The 19,237-nt window shown below is 30.1% G+C and overlaps 1 protein-coding gene across 2 annotated transcripts; it reads right to left on the bottom strand.

Moving 5' to 3' along the window:
- Nucleotides 1-5,774: 5,774 nt before the first annotated feature.
- LOC108340746 (GABA transporter 1) lies at nt 5,775-13,592 on the bottom strand. Of its 2 annotated transcripts, XM_017578303.2 has the most exons (8): nt 13,477-13,592; nt 13,219-13,342; nt 9,910-10,140; nt 8,485-8,582; nt 7,627-7,813; nt 7,388-7,518; nt 6,399-6,632; nt 5,775-6,309 (listed from the first exon to the last, which is right to left on the bottom strand). In XM_017578303.2, the coding sequence occupies exons 2-8, from the start codon at nt 13,331-13,333 to the stop codon at nt 5,929-5,931; spliced, it is 1,377 nt and encodes a 458-aa protein (XP_017433792.1). In that variant the 5' UTR covers nt 13,334-13,342; nt 13,477-13,592; the 3' UTR covers nt 5,775-5,928. The 2 variants fall into 2 exon arrangements, with proteins under 2 accessions (XP_017433792.1, XP_052733574.1); XM_052877614.1 differs by having other exon boundaries at nt 13,219-13,552.
- Nucleotides 13,593-19,237: the final 5,645 nt, after the last annotated feature.

Raw genomic sequence — 19,237 nt, 5'->3', positions numbered from 1 at the left:
TGAAATCTTACAAATCACATTCAACTTTCAACATTAGAATGAAAATAACAGTGAAGTTTCGTTGTATTTGCAACAGTTCAACAAGCCATTCTTATTAACAGATACCACACTCAAGAAGCTAAGGCAGGAATGAGCGGATATCTTTTGAAAAGATGGAGTTAGGCCACAATAGTTTACTTTAAGTTCTTTTTGTTTTGATATTGATAGCTTTAGTTTTTATATAGTTTGAATTGTGAATAGATGAATTCTGGATATATCAATTGGAAAAACTGATTTTCTGATTTTCAGGTATAATAAAATTCAAAAAAACGAATCAAGCAGACGTCAGACTATGCACTACTCAACGTTAAAATACGTATATTGACATCAACCTAAACCATGGCCAACGTCAACTCACTTATAGAGTGTCACTTCAAGACCTTGACGTCTGTTCTTTAAAAAGCTGATGTCAACTCCCCATTTTCATCCCACAGAAGACGCATCCATTGATCACCGCTAAGCGCGAGTGAGTTGCACTGGGCTCCATATAACGAAACATGTTATAAGGATTCGATGTCAAGTAACGTCGGTGTTACAGGTTAACGTCAATTTAATGTCTCCTGATATGACGTCAACCTCGTATTGGACGTTAAAGGTCGAAAAACACCAACGTTAAAACCTTTTTTTCATATGATTTGTTCCAAAATATAAATAACATATTATTCATCAAACTTAATCTTTTACAATTTATATAAATAAATACAATTAATAGTGATGATCTATTAACTCAACATTTGTACTGGATTAATGACTGAATTTCTCTTTCACAACCTTAACTTCGACCAATAATTTTATCAAACACTTTATGAGCTATTTTTTATAATTATCAACTAACAACTTTTAGTTACAGTGTATCTTATAGGTTTTAACTTGTTAATTCTGTTACCATGAATTCCTAAATGAGTATTCTTTATTCTTTGAATATTCAGCTGACATGATAATTAGTTACTAAGTACCTTAAGCTTATATTTTATTGATTCGCTTTTGGATAGTTTATCTGGATTGTTACATCATTCTTTAAGTAATTTTTGGGATCGAAAAAACGTTGATATCTTAGCAAATCAAATTGGTTATTTATCAATAGAAAAGTCCTCCAATCTCAAATTAAAGAAAGCCAAAGACTTATATAATTTATGGATAATGTTGGAAAATGAAGATCATACATGAAGTTTCACTGTACACTCTAGGACATATGTAGAAATATTGTATTTAATTTGATTAGCTAATTTGTTGTGATTAGATTAGATTTTTGCTGTTATTCTTCTTTTCTAATTATATGCTCTGGATTGTAACAACTCCTAAAGTTAAGGGAGGACCATGTATTATAAAACAGTGCAACACCATGAATAAGTAAGTGATGATTTCATCCCAAAAATATTTCTACATGGTATTAGAGCGGTGATCGTATCTTGAACCATGACCTCAAACGATCAATCATCCTTCACTTCCACTAGCGAGAACTCATCCTCAATCGGATCTTCCCTTAGCCAAATCGCTATGGATTCCTTCACTCCGCAAATTACAAACCATAAACTCTCTGGTCACAATTATCTTTCGTGGTCACAATCCGTTCGTATGTTCATTTGCGAAAAAGGAAAATATGATTTTCTTATCGGTGAATCCGTTCAGCCTGCTAAAATCGATCCTTCCTACAAAAATTGGATTGCAACGAACAATATGGTGCAGTCATGGCTCATCAGTTCCATGATGCCCGATATAAGAGAAAATTTCTTGCTTTTCTCCACCGCAACAGAAATCTGGGAAGTCGCCAAGTTGACCTATTCAATTGCATATAACACCTCTGAACTCTTCGAGACTGAGAACACTCTACACGATCACCGACAAGGTGATAACTCTGTCACTGATTATTTCAATTCATTGACTCGATTATGGCAGAAAGTGGATTTATACGACACTTATTCATGGAAGTGCTCCAAAGATGCCCTCACATACAAACGAGTTGTTGAAACGAAGCGAGTTTTCAAGATTTTATCGGGTCTCAATAAAGAATTCGATGAAGTGCGAGGACGCATCATTAGCATCAAACCGTTTCCCTCTTTACGTGCAACCTTCTCTGTTGTCCGTCACGAGGAGAGTCAGAGGAAAGTTATGATGAAAGAGCAGATTGCAGCAGTGGCAAACGAAACCTCAGCTTTGAATTCGGCTGATTCCAACGACTTCGCAACAAAGGGCCAAATCGACAACAGACCATACAAAGGCAGACCGTATTGTGATCCATGTCGTCGTCCGAGTCACTCACGAGAAACGTGTTGGAAAATCCACGACAAGCCGCTAGACTGGAAACCTTTCAGACCCACAGGAGATTCATCAAATTGCACTACCAATACTTCCGTTACAACATCTGCCTTCAACAAGGAACAAATGGAAATTCTTCAACGACTTATCAGTGGAAATCATTCCATGACATCTTCGGTCCAAGCCAACACTGTCATGCACGAAAACAGTGAGCATAAAGCCCTCCTCACCTCCGCCGACAACCTTTCATGGATTGTTGATTCTGGCGCGTCAGATCATATGATTGGTAACTCGTCTCTATTCTCCACATTGAATTTGTGTAATTCGATTGCCACTGTGACAATTGCCGATGGAACCAAGTCACCGATAAAGGGAGTAGGAACTGTTAAACTCTCTGACAAACTCACCTTAACTCAAGTTTTTTACATTCCTGATCTTAAGTGCAACCTCTTGTCAGTGTCAAAATTAAATAAGGATTTGAAATGTTTAACAATATTTGAAAGCAATTTGTGTCTGTTTCAAGAGCGAGAGTTAGGAACAATGATTGGATGTCCTAACTCATAAATGGACTCTACCATTTTTCTGCAAATAAATCAAGTCATCATTCTCATCCACCAGAGTCAACATCACCGTCTTATCCTTGCTGTTTTTCTTCCAATAAAACGGGTGATGTTATGCTTCTTTATTATTAATTAGGTCACCCGAATTTTGGGTATCTCAAACACTTGTTTCCAAATTTGTTCTTTAATAAAAAGGTGGATGATTTTTTCTGTGAAGTGTGTCAGTTTTCGAAACATACCCGTGCATCTTATATTCCATTACCATATGTTGCATCAAAACCTTTTTCAAAAATTCACTGTGACATTTGGGGAGCCTCTGAAGTCTCTTCAATCAATGGAGCTCGGTGGTTCCTCATTCTTGTTGACAATCATACACGTCTATGTTGGGTTTATCTTATGAAAACAAAATCTGAAACCATATCAATAATCAACCAGTTTCACTCAATGGTTATTACTCGGTTCAAACTCAAATAACCAATTTTCACTCGGATAATGCAAAAGAATTCTTCAACAAAGACCTTAGCAATTTCTTCTCATGTAATGGAATTATTCATACTAGTTCATGTGTTTACACACCTCAACAAAACGACAATGCAGAACGTAAATTGTGTCATTTGTTACAAGTAGCCTGGTCAATCATGTTCACCTCTAATGTTCCTAAGTTCTATTGAGGTGATGCTATTCTCACCTCGACATATTTAATCAACCGAATGCCTTCAAGAGTACTCAAATTCAAAACACCATGTCAGACACTCCAAGAGTTATTTCTAGCCTATCGGTTAGTTTCCAGAATCTCACCAAAAATCTTTGTGTGTTCCTCTTTTGTCCACTTATATAATCAGGGAAAACTTGATCCAAAGTCAATAAAATGCATATTTGTGGGATATTCACCAACTCAAAAGGGTTACAAATGTTACTCTCCCTCACAAAAAAAATATTTCATCATCATGGATGTTACATTCAATGAACAAGAATCTTTTTATCCAAGCTCTCGGCTTCAGGGGGAGAAACAAAATCATGTTGAATCCTCAATCTTGTCCTCAGTTTTCCCAACACCCATACATGTGCAAACAACCGAACCATTTCAATTTTCACGTCAGTTTGATGGTGCCAGTCCAGCTAACACTAGCACGAGTCCGTCAATTCTAGCTATCCCAAACACGAGTAAGTCGAGTGTCCCAAACACGAATCCACAAATGGTCCCAAACACGAGTCCAAGTCCGGCAGATGCGGATAGAGCTCGATCACATATTCAATATGAGTTCTTGACTTCTGAAACTGAGCAACGTTAAGAGCAACCAGGTACTATTAATTCATCTCAAGTTCTTAATTTTAATGATACTAATCTGGATCTCCCAATTACATTGAGGAAATAATCTCGATCATGCGGCCCTTATCGGATGGATGACTACATGTATTATGGAAATTTGTCAGATAGCCACCATACATTTGTATCCTCTCTTAACACAATCCAAATTCCTCGATCCATTGAAGAAGCTCTTAGTGTCACTGAATGGAAGCAAGTCGTACAGGTTGAGATAAAGGCTCTGGAAAAGAACAACACATGGGAATTAACAACTCTTCCTCCGGGTAAGAAAGCAGTGGGTTGTCGATGGTTGCTTACGATAAAGCATAATGCCAACGGAACTGTGGATAGATTAAAAGCAAGACTGGTGGCAAAGGGGTACACTCAATCCTATGGCCTAGACTATAGTGAGACATTTGCCCCCGTAGCAAAACCTAATACGATTCGTGTCATACTCTCTCTTGCAACGAATTTAGACTGGCCATTACATCAATTCGATGTGAAAAATGCATTCCTCAACGGTGACTTGGAAGAAGAAGTATTCATGTGTATTCCTCCCAGTTTTACTACTCAACAAAATCAAGGCAAAGTGTGCAGACTCAGAAAGTCATTGTACGGGCTGAAACAATCTCTTAGAACATGGTTCGACAAGTTCACTAAAGTCTTAAAACAAAACCAATACAGTCAAAGTCTAGCCGACCACACATTGTTTACTAAACACTCATCATCCGGGAAGTGCACCATCCTGAGTGTTTATGTAGACGAAATCGTAATCACGGAAGATGATTTCGAAGACATAGCTCGGCTTAAGACCCTTCTTGCTATAGAATTTGAGATTAAATATCTTGGTCAACTACGATACTTCTTGGGAATGGAAATTGCTCGCTTTAAGCAAGGTATTTCGATATCTCAGAGGAAATATACGATGGATCTACTCAAGGAGACAGGTATGATCAATTGCAAACCTATTGATACCCCTATGGACCCTAATCACAAACTGTATAGCCGAACAACTGAAGCCAGAGTTGATCGAACATGGTATCAGTAGCTTGTTGGAAAGCTAATATAGTTGGCTCACACTAGACCTGACATGTGAGGGATTATGGCTTCGTAGATTATTGGGTGACATGAAGATATCAGTTAGTGGACCAATTAAGCTGAATTGTGACAACCAATCTACGTTGAGAATTGCCAAAGATCCAGTACAACATGATCGGACCAAACATATTGAGATAGACAGACACTTCATCAATGATCACATCGAGAGCAAGCAGATTTCGCTAAATTTCGTGCCTTCAAAATACCAAGTTGTTGATGTGCTTACCAAGCCACTTCCACGCGTGAACTTCACTGATATGACAAGCAAGCTTAATCTAGTTGACATCTATGATCAAACTTGAGGGAGAGTGTTGGAAAATAAATATCATACATGAAGCTTTGCTGTATACTCTAGGAAATAAGTGGAAATATTGTATTTAATTTGATTAGCTAATTTATTGTGATTAGATTAGATTTTTGCTGTTATTGTTCTTTCCTAATTATATGCTCTGGATTGTAACAACTCCTAAAGTTAAGGGAGGACCATATATTATAAAACAGTGTTGCACCATGAATAAAGTAAGTGATGATTTCATCCCAAAAATATTCCTACATATAAAGATAATTTTCAAGATATCTTCTTTTTGTTCTAAGTTTTATATATACAACAAAATATTGCACCTGTATGTATATGAATTGAAACAGGAGATCTCATTATGAAGAAGGAGATCATACATTAGCAAATAATCGATAATCTTTTGCATCAATAACAATCTGTCTAACTGCTGCAATTGCGGCTATAGCTCCCAAAGCAGAGAAAGCGACGGCAATAGTTAGATTCAACCAGAAAATAAAGGTTCGCTTTGATGGCTTAAATGTGAAGTTGTAGAAAATGACTGGCAAGATGAAATCAAGAGGGATAAAGCCAAAAGCTCCAATAAGAGAGTTTATGTCTCCAAAAAATGGAAGCATGGCTGCTATAATGGTTGAAATAGTAATAGCCAGTGATCGTGAAATCACTCTCGGTATTACATTGCGTTTCGAGAACTCAGGGCTTTTTGGATCTCCAAATGCTTGCTCCAGCACTTCATTTGTTGGTTGCAAATAAACCTGCATTCAAATTCAATGCTTTATTTTTATGCTTACTTTGGTTAGAAATATAAGTTAAAAACTTCACATTAAATTAGTATGTGACTTACCACACCAACTGCTGATAGTTGTGTTATAGTGAAAATGTTGGTCATGTAAATGAACCATGTGGGCACCAATGGGTTCCCATTGTCTACAAAATTGCTTAATATGAGGCCTTTAGATTCGTTGCCAAATGCCCAATAACCAGAAACAGATACACTAAAGAAAGTGACTATGAGTACAAAATAGCAGACACATAGTCCCTTGAACATTTTCCCTTTCACGGGTGGTGCTAGTGTTGCCTACAGAAACAAAAGAGAATGCAATTAAGCACAAATTAATAAAACAAAACGGGTTCTTTTAATTACATTGTTCCAATTCCAAATCTAAGTCCAAGTAGCATTATTAAGATTAATCACCACTGAAATATTATTCATTTTGGAGTGTGAAACACAATCACTAGTGTTGTCAAAGCAGACTATCTCGTCTAATCCGACCAAATTCACCACGGATTCGTCACTCAGTGAGTCAAACCAATCTGACTCAGTTATTAAAAAGTCAAAAAAAATTTGAACTTGACCCAAATCACTACGGGTTAATGGGTTAAACGAGTTAAACTCTTAAATATAAGTTTGTTTTTTAATTAAATAATAATAATTTTTTTTAATTTAAATCTAAATAAATTTCAATCCCAAATGATGTTAAATTTCAAAGATAATTCAAAATATAAAAAATATAATACAATGTAAAATTATCTTAAACTCCAAATTTAAAAAATAAGTACAAAACATAAAATTAATTGGATTGGCGAGCCAACCTGTTTTATCATGAATTCAACCCGAAAGAGTCAGATTTTTAGTAAATCGAGTTTAAAATTGATCGATATCAAAATTATAATTTTTTTAACCTAATGAATTCGTGATAAGTTGGATTCTAATATATTTTGATAACACCGTCTGTCATAATTTTATTCTCAAAAAAACATCTCAAAACATAAAAAAAAATCACGTAAAACTATTAGATATGATAAAAAGAATGATTAATTATTAGGATGGACCTGAATTTCTGGAATGATTCCATTTCCATAGGTTGTGGCAATGATGGCAATTGCATTGAAGACTCCAAATAAGCGATTTTCAGTGTCACCTTTTATAGAGTAGTCCTTTTCTGGTCCTTTGGATGACTCTCCTGAGACAATATTGTAAATTGGAAACGAAAAAGGTTCGATTCAATTGCTAAAGCATAAAGTGGAAATTGCTAAATTACCAAAAGAAGAAAATTGGTTTGAGAAATTACCAATATAAATGGAAGCAGCCGTAGCAGCAGCACTATAGGCCAAACAGAGAATGAGTGACAGCAGATTAATGTGTCTGAGTGAGTGGAAAGATGGAATTTGAGCCAAAATTAGCATGAAGCATCCAAATATGATTACAAACTCGTAAAGCTTCATGGTCCCGTTTGGATTTGACAGCAAGTAGATTGCCTGCATTTCATCCATACGATTTTTTCTAAGGCATAGAATATCAAATAATATTTGATTTATCTTTCGAGATAATTCATCAAGGAGACACAACAATAATAAAAGACACAACTATAATATAAATATGAGATATATATATACAATTTTCCTTCTTAAACTTGAATCTAAATTAGTTCAAAACTTTTATATCTTTTATTTCCTTAACTTTAAAAATGAATTGAAATAATTTTTTAATTTAATTATATTAAATTTTTTTAACGTATCATATTCATATTATTGTTTGAGATTTTTTACATTTGACATATTTTAACTCAAATATTAATTTAAATTACTAAAAAACTATATTAATTCATTTTTAATTTAAAAATTCAAATATATTAAATTTTAAGACAAAATTAAATTTTAATTTAACATATAAATTAAAAGATTCAAAATATATTTAATTCTATAAATAAAAATTTTGATATTATATTAATTCGACTGTAACTCGACTAAATAACAAATAATAAATTTTACTATAATAAATTTTAGATGACTTTAAAAGTATTTAAATAAATAGATTTTAAGTCTAATTTAATTATAAAAAATTGATTAATAAAATAAGATTTATAATAAATATTAAATATAGTTTTTGACTTAGAAATAAATAAGTGGGATGAAGAATTGATGATAACCTTCATGCATTGGCCTCCTAATAGAGTGCAAGCCACTACTGCACCAAAACAAACTGCAAACTGAACTGGGCCAACAAAATAACGACCCCAGCTTGGACCTGTCAAGGATACATTTACATTATGAGAAGGAAGGATCAAGAATTATAAGCTTAAATGCACCACTTTCTTTTTTTACTATATACTCTCATAGAAACAAACACACTCATTAACACTTTATTTAGACCAGTAAAAAACCACTTTTATGAACAAATTAGAATAATTATCTTATAATGTTTTAAAGATCTATTGTTCAATGAGTGTTTTTTACTTTTTTTTTCCTTCAGTAAGTTTTTAACTGAATTTTTTTATGAATTTTATTTCTATTTAATTACTATTTTTTTTCATTTATATCCTTACTTTATCTACCCTTTAATTGGTTAATTTATTGAAATACAGATATAAAATTGAATAAAATAAAATATTATAAATACTGAACTTGCTGCTTAATTAGTCATCTCATTCGTTAATTTTTGACACACTTGTTGTTCTCAAATGAATATTCACTGAAGTTTCATACTGACTAATATATAAAAAGAAACAAAAAAAATGTAGATGTACATAAGACTTTGGTTATTGTTTATGAGATGATTATCAACTTATTAATGTAACAATTGTATGATAAAGTTTACAATTTTATCAGTGTAAGAGTTACATGGGAGATTTTACAATTTTATCATTGTAAAGGTTACGTAAGAAGATTTTATTTTTATTAAAGTTGCAAGAGCACAAGTGTTTACAATTTTATCATGATAAAAATTTCATATTCAATAATTGAATATTTTTATTGAGTGTTGTAACATCCGATTTTTCGGGATGTCGAGTAAAATTTAAATCTTTTTTCCTTTATTTATATTTAAATTGGGAAAATTGTTATTTTTTAAAAATTGAAAAAAAAAACTTATAATTAAGTGATTTAATCCATTAATTCATGGGGTTGGAAAGTGTTCAAATTTTTTAAACTTACTAATAAATGAATCAGATTAGATAGACTCACCAAATAACCAATCTATTGTGAACTGACTCGGATGGATCAAATGACTCATTTGACAATATTAATTATAATATATATTCATCTTTATTTAACACATATTATAGAAATAAAATGATTATAAAAAAAACTTTAATATTTAACACGTATTATAGAAATAAAATAATTATAAAAAAATATTTTTTGTATTTATAAATGAAAGAAAAATAAAAAATTAATATTAAATGAGTATAACCTGTTCAAATATAGATGCGAACGAGTTAACCTGTTCAAATATTATTTTAAGAAAAATGGACATGTCACACTGAATCTTGCATCTTAGCTTTACAAATTAAAGTGATAACAGACGCACACAAACGTTGAAGAGGTGTAATAGAAACAGCATAAGAGTGAGTTACCTAAAATATCACGAGCCATGTCTCTAAAGCGTAGTTGACGTTTACCATTGTGGGCGTGGTGTTCAAGAACCCTAGATATTAAATTATATGAATAGAAAGTCACCAATGCTCCGATCACCAAGCATGAGATCCCAGCCGTCCATCCAAGGAAGCTGAATGCGTAAGGAAGACTTAGAAGAGGTGGTGCCACTATCGATGTGGTCAAATGGTATCCACAATGCAACCAAGAACCTGCAAATTTACATACACAATAATATCAATACCAATTATTTGAAAATGAATATATTAAAACAAATTAAATTTTAAATTCAACTTAATCTTATCTAAAAATTAAGATTTATACTCGTCAGTCTATATATTATATATTGATTTTATATTTATACTTAGTTTTATAAAAACTTAATAAATGACAGATTTAATAATAACAAACTTTATTATAATAAATTTTAGGCTAATATTTACTTCTTCTTCATGAGGTGAATTTCTGTTTAGTACCCGATTTTAAAAATAAAGACATTGGATCCCTATGTTATGAAAAGTACATGAATAAGATCTACAAAGAAAGAACAAGTTCAACAAATCATCAAAGAAAAAACTAAATAAAAAAGAGAAAAAGCTAGACACCATAAGAGAGAAGAGAAAAAGTACAGTCATATCAGCATGGACTTAACGTAGTTGCTGTTAACGGACCTTATTCATACATTTTTCATAACATAGGAACTCAATGTCTTCATTTTTAAAACTGGATACTAAACAGAAATTCACCTACCATGAGAATAAAGTAAGCATTTAAATCTAAATTTTAAAAGGTTTAGATATAATTTAAAGATTAAATTTTAAATTTTAAATTTTAAATTTAATTCTTAAAATTATGATAAAAATTATATATAATAAATTATAAATTGATATTATTTTTAATTGAAATACAATTTCTAATAAATCTTTTCACAGAATCACTTTTAAGATAAAAAAATTCTCCCATTTGTAAAATAACTTTATTCCATTTAGAATTTTCAACGCTAATAATATCATTGTTTGAATGGTGTGAACAATTTTTTTCCAAGTGCTTGGCGTTGGTGCCATGTGCTTCCACCATTAAAAACCAAACAGTCAACGAGTGGTGATAAAGACAAATGAAAAACCAAACAGTCAGCCATTTAGTTCATCAAAGTAGGCTGGGAAAGCCATTCACAACAACTTAATGATTTCTGTGAAATCATTAATTCATTGAAAGCTAGGGTTTGGTAATCATTAACCTCCAATTAATTATAACAGGACCAATATATTTATTTAAATGGTCACTGTTATGATTGTCCAGTTAACTAACAAATAATTGAATTTTAAGTCTAATTCAATCCTAAAAGATAAATTTGTAAATGTTAAAAAGATAATTCTAAATATTGAATGATTGTATCATATAAATAGAACTATCACTCTTAAGTAGGGATGACAAAAAATTCTGCACCCACGGATATCCACGAATAAAATTCGTGACGGATAGTTGGCGGATATTTACTATCCACGGGTAGCGTATATTTTAATATCTGCTTATAAACAGGTCAGGTACGGGTATTATACTACCCGTACCCGCAGATATCCGCTACCCGAAAAAAACTTAAAAATAAATATTGAATTTATATTTTATTAAGTTAAATTTAATTAAAACTAACATTAATTTATATTTTATAAGATTAAATTTAATTAAAATTAAATTTTAATGTATATTTAATTTAATTTTTATTATATTTTATATATTTTTTGTAATTTTATTTAAATTTTATTTTAATAATTTATAAAAATATATTTGTTTAAATATATGCGGGTATCCACGGGTATTTGTGGGTTTTAAAATATCCATGAATATTTTTTAAGCGAGTATCCGTGCGGATAGCGGGTGATTTCTTTTTTTTTTTTGTCAGGTCGGATTGCACGTAGGCACTATCAGTGCTTGACCCGATCCATTGTCATCCCTACTCTTAAATTATGATTAGGTTTGATAGAGATTAATTTACACTAAAATATTATTAACACTCGGTGAAATATAATTAGACGGTTAGTAATTCAAAGTTTATTTTAAAATCTATAAATTAAGGTTTGAGATAAAGAGGTAGATAATGATATCTTGACAATATCTTTACAAATTTTAATATCAAAAGTATCTTCTCCAAATAACTTCTTAATTCAATTAGAAAAATCCTAAACCGAAACAATTACTATTTCATTCAATCCAGCATATTTATATAATTTTTAGATAATTCTAACACATCACTACGCATAAAAGTTTAAAAATACCATTACACCATTTGCACAATATTTATTTAATATATATGATCAATCAATATATTTTAAATTCAATTTTAAAATCATAATATCTATTATTCACATTTTATTGTTTTCGTAAATTATACAGTAGTAATGGTTATATATAATACTGGTTTAGTTAAAAAACTTAAAAACAGAATCAATTAAGGCAATACTCGTTTAACAATTAAATTTTGTTAATTAAGTTTATGAATTAAATATGTCTATAATCTAAATTTTAGAAGTAAAATTAGAATTCGTGGAAATTCTAAATTTTGATATTTTTTAATTCTTAAATTTTAATAGTAATATATATATATATATATATATATATATATATATATATATATATATATATATATATATATATATATATATATATATAGTCTTTTTTAATATAATATTTTTAAATATTCAACAGAGTTCCAACTTGATATTTGAGCTGAACTGTGTATCATATAAACACATTAAATAATCAAAATTTAAAAAGTTAAAATATTAATAAATAAATTTTAAGTTTAATTTAATTTCATCAAATTACAAAATCAACATGTTAGATATATTTCTTCGTGTAAATATATATATATATATATATATATATATATATATATATATATATATATATAGACTATACATTAATATACAGTAATTCAATAGCGGATAGAATAATATATTTAATAAATAATAATTATAATATTTATAATATTATGTTTAGAGGTAGAGTATAATATGAAATTGTCTTTGATTATAAGATATTTAATCCTAAATTGATTGTATATTATATTATAGGTGCATAATATTTCCAGACAAGTTTAAACTCATTCATTACCTGTTTTGCTTTTGAGTAACTTACTGAGGTTTTGGAAGGATCTGACACTTTTAAAACCGTGCAGCACAAAAGGGAACGAAAAAATGAAAAGAATCCTATGTTGTAAAAGGTGTTCCATAAAAGGAGAAGCTGAGAAGAAGAAAGAGTGTAGTATAAGATAAAGGATTATTAATTATTACCTTTGGATTTGAGGACAAAAAGAGCTCCTGCATCAACATCAACATCATGTTGCTGCTGAAGTTGATGAACATCATTTGGGTTCTCAGCTTTTTCATCAGGAAACAGAGTTCCCATCCTGAAGGCCTTAACAGAAGAACAGAGCGATTGAGAGCAGAGTATATAACAGCCTATGCATGTGTATATATAGCAAAAGCTCTGAGTATTTTTACAGAAAAAGCAGTGTGAATTTTGACCAGAATGGATCTCAGTAATGGTACTTTTATAGACGCCTTGTGCAGTATGCAGTGAACCCAACTTGAAAATAGAAGATATATGATCTAAGCCTACTTCAGATGATGACCAAAATGGCCTCAGTCTGCATATATAGTTTATTTTAGCACACTTGGGAGGAATATGCAACCAAGACAGATGCTAATAAGACGAACTTTTTCGATAACATTTACGGTAAGATTTTTTTTTAAAAAAATTGTTTTATTAAGTATTTTGTACTTTTATAATATTTAACTTTTATTGTTAGTGGAATGATGTAGTTGATACTTTTATTTTTCGTTGATATTTTTTTTTCCTTTTAATTGCCTTTGACTTGTGAGTCATTCCTTCTCTGTCTAAGAACAAGTTCAACGAATTCAAAGATAAAACTAATAATGTGATTATTTCCATGACGAAGCAATTAAATAATAAAGTAGTTTTTAGATGAAAATAACAAATATTTTGATCACGCATTCCCAAAAAAATAAATTTTTAAATTTTAATGCCTTTAAAGATTAATTAATTAAATTAAAAGATAAACAAATATTTTATTGAATATGTTGTTTTCTATCTCATTTTTTTTTGCATTAGGTTGAAACTGAATATTTATCAAATTGATATTAAAAATTATAAAAGACCATTTAAAAAAAAAAGTCGATTGACTATTCTTGGAAAAGTTTAAGTTTATTGATGATTAAAACTTATCACAAGAGCAAACTGACCGTCAATTTTAGAATAAACTTTATCAACTTTTTTTATATAAATTTAATATTGTATGGCTTAAAAAAATTGACAAGAAAAACAACGCAGAACAGAATTTCAAGCTTAAATAAAATATTAATATGTAGGATCAATCAACAAAATTAGATTAAACACTTAATTTAACAACTCTATTGTTACATATGATGTGATTGAAAAATGTTTATATAAATTATGGATTTTCTGAGTGATCTTTCTTTTTAATTATATATTACTAATCAGGAAATAATTTTTCAAGAGGACCAAACTCAGTATATTTTTTTAGAAAAAAGAAAACATGTTGGAACAACCTTGTGGAAACCAAATTGGAACAAGAGATTCCAAGTTGAAGACGTCACCCACTGAAAGTTGTATGAACGAGTTTCATTTTCCTTCACATATTTGCGTCTTACTGTCAGTTCAATGTTGTACGCGATAGTCAACCAGAGTTAGGTAGTTATAAATCAAAACTTTGGATTTAAGTGGTATTTTTATGATTTATTAGAGTATTAAAAAGAATAAAAATCACCACACAAAAAAGAAAAAGTCAATTCCTACTTTTCTTTTCTTACTCTTAAAATAATTATATTTTGCTTTAATCATCGAGAAAGTTCCTATTTTATGGCAGAATCTCAATTTGGTCCTTTTTTTTTGGGCGTCTCAGTTGGATCATATTTTTGTAAAAATTGCAACAATTCGACTTCTACTGTTAAATTGAGTCCAACGACGTTAGTCTTTGGTTGACGTGGCACACTGGATTGACTTTTTAATTGACGTGGCGGGCACCCGAGTCTCACGTGGATATTTGTATCTTTTTAAAAACAAAGAAATGAATAACACATCATCCATCTCTTCTAACACACCACCAACTTCTTCAACTCCATGGATCCCAAACCCTACGCCTACACCTACTCCCCCTGAGAATCCTCCCCCGCTTTCACCAAATGCTCCGGCATCTTCTTTACCTTCGAAGATCGCTACTTCTAGATCGACCTCCGCGCCGGTCCGGTTGACTACAACCCCGCAATCTCCGATGACGGCGTCATCCCGCGTGGCGAGTTTCACCCCTTCGCCACTGTCCACGGTCGTCCCAAATCAAGCAAGGTCTGCGTCGCCGACCTCGCTTCCCTCATCTGGAGCACCTACAATGTCTTCCTCGCTCCCTCCCTCCGGATAGTTGTTCCGTTCGAGAATTCCCTCACCGTCCAGTTCATCCATATCCACAACAATTTCGATAACATGGGTAGCTTCGGCCTCGATTGGAAATTGATCGAGATGAGCTTTAGGTTTGAGACTGATAACAACAATAATGGATTGTTGTTAGGAGATCAGAGGTTGAGTTTTAAGAATTATGGAATTAGGTTTTCAGAGTGTTCGATTTTCTCGTTTGCTATTGTAAGGTCGATTAATTCGTATACCTCTAGGTTTTTGTTTGATAATTATACTTTGATTGTGATTATTTGGATTTGAAACGGTTGCACCAGATTTTGTTAGGGTTGTGCCTGTGTCTGTTTTTGACTTGGATTACAGCATAACCAGTGCGATTGATGTTCTTCAGAGCGTCAAGACTCATGGTGGGGGAAAGAATCTGCTGCAGCAAAGCAGCATGTGGAGTTTGTCCAGCGATGGAACTTTTTCAAGTACAAGTTGAACAAGGCTTTATCTGCGATGTCACATTTGGATTTTGGGAAGGCTCTGTTTTACTTGAGGTCTTCTGATTATGATCTATATGCCATTCATTCCATTGTTTATCACGCCTCGTAGGAAATAGAGGTCTCCCTTGGTGTCATTCATTCTTACTTTCCATTTCTTTGTTTTTAAAAAAATACAAATATTCACGTGAGACTCAAGTGTCCCGCCATGTCAATTAAAAATTTAGTCCAACGTACCACGTCAATCGCCGTTGAGCTCAATTTAACGACAGGGGTCGAATTGTTGCAATTTTCACAAAAATAGGACTCAATTGAGACACCCAGAAAGAAAAGGACCAAATTAAGATTATGCCCGAAAATAGAGACTTCCTAAATGATTAAACTTTATATTTTCATTATTCTTATTTTATAGTTAGAGATAGCTTGTTGGCATGGAGGAGCTTATAAGAAATGATGTAATATTGTTTTCCAATTCTTTTTCAGATCCATTAATTTTAAGTTTTCTTTTTAAAGAACAAAGTTAGGAATCAACGTAATCAAGGAATGTCTAGTTGCTTCATATAGTTTTGTTAATTAATGAAATATATTAGACATCAAAATTACACGGTTTAATTTTTATTATTTTGTCTATTTTTAAAATTATTGTTTAAAATCCTTTAATACACATCGACTAGAAATAAAATTGATTATGTTTCGGTAGGAGTTGGACTCTTAATGGGGGGAGTACCTACAAAAGGTACCTGACTTTTGGGCTCGCTGTTGTATTTATGAGTACATAATCAAATAGAAACCAACTTACCTGAAAATTTGGTCAATTACCTATAAATGACTTTTTCAATATCTTTAACGAAATATTTTTGGTTATCTTGACCGTTTGGTTATTTTAAACTTCTGTAAGATTTTAGTCCAATAATAATAATACTTTAAACGTTGGCCCAATTATAACCCAACATTGTGAACGGTATCTAACAACGACCGTTCAGTTCTGGACCTATACCATACATATTATATTATAAACTGAACACAATCTTTATCCTATAAATTAGTTTCGTAAAATTGAAATATATATAAATTCATTTAAAGTGTTTTAGAAATTCTATATTAACTAAAAATAATATTAAATGATTATATAATGATTATATATATATATATATATAATATGTAAAATTATTACTTTAGAAACTAATTTTATTGTTATAAATAATTTTTTTATCTTATCTTTGAACTTAAGTTAAAAATAAAGTCGGCATTATCATCATATCGATTACGCATTTATCTAAAACGTGCTTAAATAATGTGTTTATTGATGTTTAAATCAAAGAAATGTTGAAGTAAAAGAGATTAGGTTGTCTATTGTGATAGACACTTGTTACAATTGATGTTGATTCAAATCCCAACTCAGTCATCTTGTAGAGTCGGTGATAATGGCTAAAAAAAATTGTTCCGTTAACAACACAAGTTCAAAATCACATGGGAAAATTATTCTTTCACCCTTCACGTTAGCGTTTTTCACCTAAAACTATGTGCTTTTCAAATAATTATTTCAGATCTTTTAAAAAGTCATAACTTTAGTTTTAGAAAGTATGATTCACAAATGAAACATAATTATTATATCAATACTTTAACATAAATATATCTCACAAAATTTTAATTATTGATAAATATTTTTTTGTTAGTAATAGATTCACCGGTAAAATCTATTAATAATTTGATTTTTTATTATTGATGAATATTCTTGTCGATTAAATAAGTGTAAAAATTTTCACCAAAATTCTCATTTTTCTTTGATCATGTCGAGATTAAATTCGTAAGTAAACGTGTTAGTAATGATTTTTTTCTTTAAAATTTGTTAGTAAATATATTAATAACTCGTATTTTTAAATTCATTGATAAAGAAATAATAAAAAAAAGAAAACTGAATGGATAATTATTGACAAATACTTGTAAATTGACCATTACCAATAAATTTAGGTGGTTGATAATTATCCATGGATAATTCAAACAAAATTTTTAATTCAGTAATAAATTTTATTGATGAGTACTTTATTGATAAATTTTTAATCATTGTGAATCATTATGTTTTAACCAAAGTTTTTGTATTCGTTCACAAATTTTGTTTGTGAATTTAATGTCTATTCAACTCATGTATCACATATTTTTATTAAAACTCAAATACACATCACAAGAAAAAAGTAGTTAAGACATAAAAGGAAAAACCTTGATAAGAAAATTTGATTAAATAATATAATTTCATTCTTTACCACTTACTAATTTATGCATTTTAATAAAAGAAGAGATGAAAAATAACCTTAAAATATAGAAAATAAATTGTAAAATTGTAAAATCATAAAATATTTATTCTTCATTTAACTTAACATTTATACTTTATACTTTAAACTTATAAAGCGAGTTCTTTCAAATATACTTTTAAAACTTATACAGATTAATCACATAATTTTGTTAAATAACGAAACTTTATTATGAATATAATGATAAAATACCTAAAAATTAAAAGAAAAACATTATGGTAAAAATATGAATAAAAATGAAAATGGTAAAAATTGATAACTTGAGAATTTTTTTTGAATTTATCTCATTTAAAAATATGTTAAATTACGTTCACGTCATGTCTTATAGTATTACAATACATATTCATCTCTTTTATGCTTTTTATGAAATAATATTATTATTTATTTAAAAATATATATTACCTAAAAATTCAATAAAAATAAAGAAAATTTTAAATTTAAATATAAATTAATTTTTTTATAAAAGATAATTTTTTACAAAAAGATATCATTTTTATAAATAAATTAAGAAGAGTGAGTTACACGTTTAAAAGATAAAAGAGATGAATGTATTTCTATTACAAATAGAAAGAAAGTAAATGTCTTTATTAAAAATGGAGAGATGTAGGTGTCTAATATACTTATTGGAAGTAAATGTAATTTCAAAAAAATTTAATGTTAAAAGAATTAAATCATAAAATAATAAAATTCATAAATAGTAATAACAATAAAATGAAAAATGTATAACAATAAAAGAAAGTAAGAACGAGAGGTCTTGAAAACTTCATTTTAGGCCATTTTTGAATTAAATTTATGAGATAATAACTTTTTTTTTATTCTGAAAGCAGCAATTTTTTTTCTTTGTTTGTTTGATGCAAAGAAATTGTTATTTTATATAGAATTTCTGAGCTGTACTTTCTAAACTTTTATTCTGAAAGCAACAAGTCTATGTTCATATTTATTTTTTAAAAATTATGTTAAGGTAAAACTGAAAAAAAAAAACTCCTTCGGGATTTAAGAATTTATCAGGGTCTTTCCAATTTCATTCACTGAAGTTTGGAACTTCTGAAAATGGCAAAAAATAATAGTAA

Source organism: Vigna angularis, chromosome 5, assembly GCF_016808095.1.
Source record: "Vigna angularis cultivar LongXiaoDou No.4 chromosome 5, ASM1680809v1, whole genome shotgun sequence".
Lineage (NCBI taxonomy): Eukaryota > Viridiplantae > Streptophyta > Magnoliopsida > Fabales > Fabaceae > Vigna > Vigna angularis.
Note: the sequence above shows the minus strand (reverse complement) of the source record. Positions and strands in the feature narration are given on the sequence as shown.

Excerpts from the sequence above, each read along its gene's own strand:
- LOC108340746 (XM_017578303.2), bottom strand. The coding sequence starts at position 13,333 with ATGGGAACTCTGTTTCCTGATGAAAAAGCTGAGAACCCAAATGATGTT. Across the intron at positions 8,583-9,909 it reads CATGGCTCGTGATATTTTAG|GTCCAAGCTGGGGTCGTTAT; the intron begins GTAACTCACTCT and ends TATCCTTGACAG. Across the intron at positions 6,310-6,398 it reads AACTATCAGCAGTTGGTGTG|GTTTATTTGCAACCAACAAA; the intron begins GTAAGTCACATA and ends ATTTGAATGCAG.